Genomic DNA, 2,357 nt, shown 5'->3' on the forward strand with positions numbered 1-2,357 from the left:
CATTCAGTAAGAGCATAACAAACACTTCCCCTTTTTCTTCCTAGCCTGATTACTCATGCTTGAGATCACCTCCTGCTGATTCGTCCCTACATTTGCAACATTCATTAATCTGCAAATTTGGCTCCAGATTTCCATTAGCATAAGTACATGAGAAGAATAAGTGCTGTGCTGTTTCAATCATCATTTTTACATAGGCTACACCTAGGATCACAATTGACTCCCCACTTCCTTACTCTATCCACTGTAGGAAGTCTTTGATGCAGCATCATCCACAAGATGAATTTACTTCTCGGAGTGGCCTGGTTGTTACAAATTAATCTCTTCCAACTCACTCTTACAGCAGAATCATTGAGCTTCCTGTAAGCTTTGTTTATGTAGAATTTTTCTCCAGTACTCACCTCACTCCATTCAACTCCATCATTCAAGATTTTCTAGCCTTTATAATCTTCCTTAGAACCCATGACACCTGATTACTAAGGTTGACTGTATAGATAGTCTGCCTTTTAATATAATAGGAGTGATCCACTTCACCCACATCTTATCCCTTTTAAACTCTATTGCCCACAGCAGCTTGAGCATAGCAGCTTTATTCCAATTAACCATGTTGATAACATTCCATCCCCTCCACTCTTTGGAGTTGAATGGTATCCCAAGCAACAGGAGCTTTGTTGGACTCTGCAGTCTTACCAGTCCAAAGGAATCTTCTACAGACCTTCTCTACAGCATGAATGATTGCCTTTGAGAGAGGGAATATATGAGCCCAGTAGTTTTGCATACTACTAAGTATACTCTTTATCAATTGAAGCCTCCCTGCATAAGATAGCAAATTAGCCAACCAAGTTTGAGCCCTACTAGTGATCCTCTCCACCAAAGGCTTACATTGAGCTGTTGTGAGTTTCTTTGAAGTGAGAGGGATCCCTAGATATCTGAAAGGGAGCTCCCCTACCTGCATTTGTATACTATCAGCTAAATCCTTTGCTGTGTTATCATGCACCCCACAGAAATACACATTACTCTTCTCTTGACTAATAGATAAGCCAGAAGCTTCTGAGAACTTTTGGAAAGCATTAACCATATACTCCAGGGAGCTCCTATCAGCTCTACAAAGCATCAACAAATCATCTGCAAACATCAGATGAGTGATATTCAATCTTTCACACTTAGGATGGAAATTAAACTCAGGAGAGTTCTTCAATTCATTCAAGCACCTACTTAAGTATTCCATACTTAATGCAAATAGAAAAGGGGACAGTGGGTCCCCCTGCCTTAGACCTTTTCTAGCTTGAAAGGCTGAGTTGGAATACCATTCACCAGAACACTATAAGATACAGTAGAAACACACTCCATTATCCACCCAGTAAACACATTAGGGAACCCAAATTCTTTCAGTAATGTTTCCAGATAAGACCATTCTACTGAATCATAGGCTTTCTTAATATCCACTTTCATAATGCATCTAGGAGACATATATTTCCTAGTATACCCTCTAATAAGCTCTGTAGCTAATAGGATATTGTCAGAAATATGCCTCCCTGGGATAAACCCTGATTGAGCTTCATTCACCACCTCTCCAATCACATCTTTCATCCTGTTAGTCAAGATTTTTGAGATAATCTTGTATACTACTGTACAGCATGCAATAGGTCTGTATTCTTTAACCTTAGTTGCATTAGGGACTTGGGAAGCAAAGTAACAGTAGTGCAATTCACAGGTCTATACATTTTACCAGTATCAAAAAATTCATGAACTCCTGCATATATATCATCCTTGATTTTGCACCAACTTTTTTTGAAAAAGTAGGCATTAAAGCCATCAATCCCAGGGGCCTTATCATTCCCAATTCCAGCAAGGGCTTTATCAATCTCAGTATGTGTAATCACTCTCATTAGTGATTCTTGTGCCTGATTAGACAGACTTGGACCCTCCCTCACAACATTAAGATCCACTCCCTGGAGTCTTGTTGCTCTTGTTCCCAACAGCTTCTTATAAAAATCCAAGATTTCCTCTCTTATAGCTCCTACATCCTGAATCATTCTCCCATCATCAGCTACTATCAAATCAATTCTATTCTGACCATGCCTGGCCTTAGTAGCAGTAAAAAACATTTTAGTATTAGCATCTCCCTGCTTTAACCAGTTGAGCCTAGCTTTCTGATGAAGGATACTATCTTCAACATGAGACCAGTAATTCAGGTCCTTCAGCAGACCTTTAACAGAGAGTTGGATCTCAGCATTATTGTCATAACCCCCCTGACTATGTAGATCTGTTATTTGCTTTCTCAGCACCTCCACCTTTTCCTGAGCTATTCCTATTTTCTGCTGTTTCATCACCTTCAAATCTCTCTTGACAGCCTTGAG

At 39.7% G+C, this 2,357-nt stretch overlaps 1 protein-coding gene across 1 annotated transcript; it reads right to left on the minus strand.

Annotated features, from left to right (window-relative positions):
* Positions 1-595: 595 nt before the first annotated feature.
* LOC130590787 (uncharacterized) lies at positions 596-1,587 on the minus strand. Its single transcript, XM_057393341.1, has 2 exons — positions 1,305-1,587; positions 596-1,122 (listed from the first exon to the last, which is right to left on the minus strand). The coding sequence occupies exons 1-2, from the start codon at positions 1,585-1,587 to the stop codon at positions 596-598; spliced, it is 810 nt and encodes a 269-aa protein (XP_057249324.1).
* Between the last annotated feature and the right edge of the window lie 770 nt (positions 1,588-2,357).

Source organism: Beta vulgaris, chromosome 3 (assembly GCF_026745355.1).
Source record: "Beta vulgaris subsp. vulgaris cultivar EL10 chromosome 3, EL10.2, whole genome shotgun sequence".
In the NCBI taxonomy this organism is placed as follows: Eukaryota; Viridiplantae; Streptophyta; class Magnoliopsida; order Caryophyllales; family Amaranthaceae; genus Beta; species Beta vulgaris.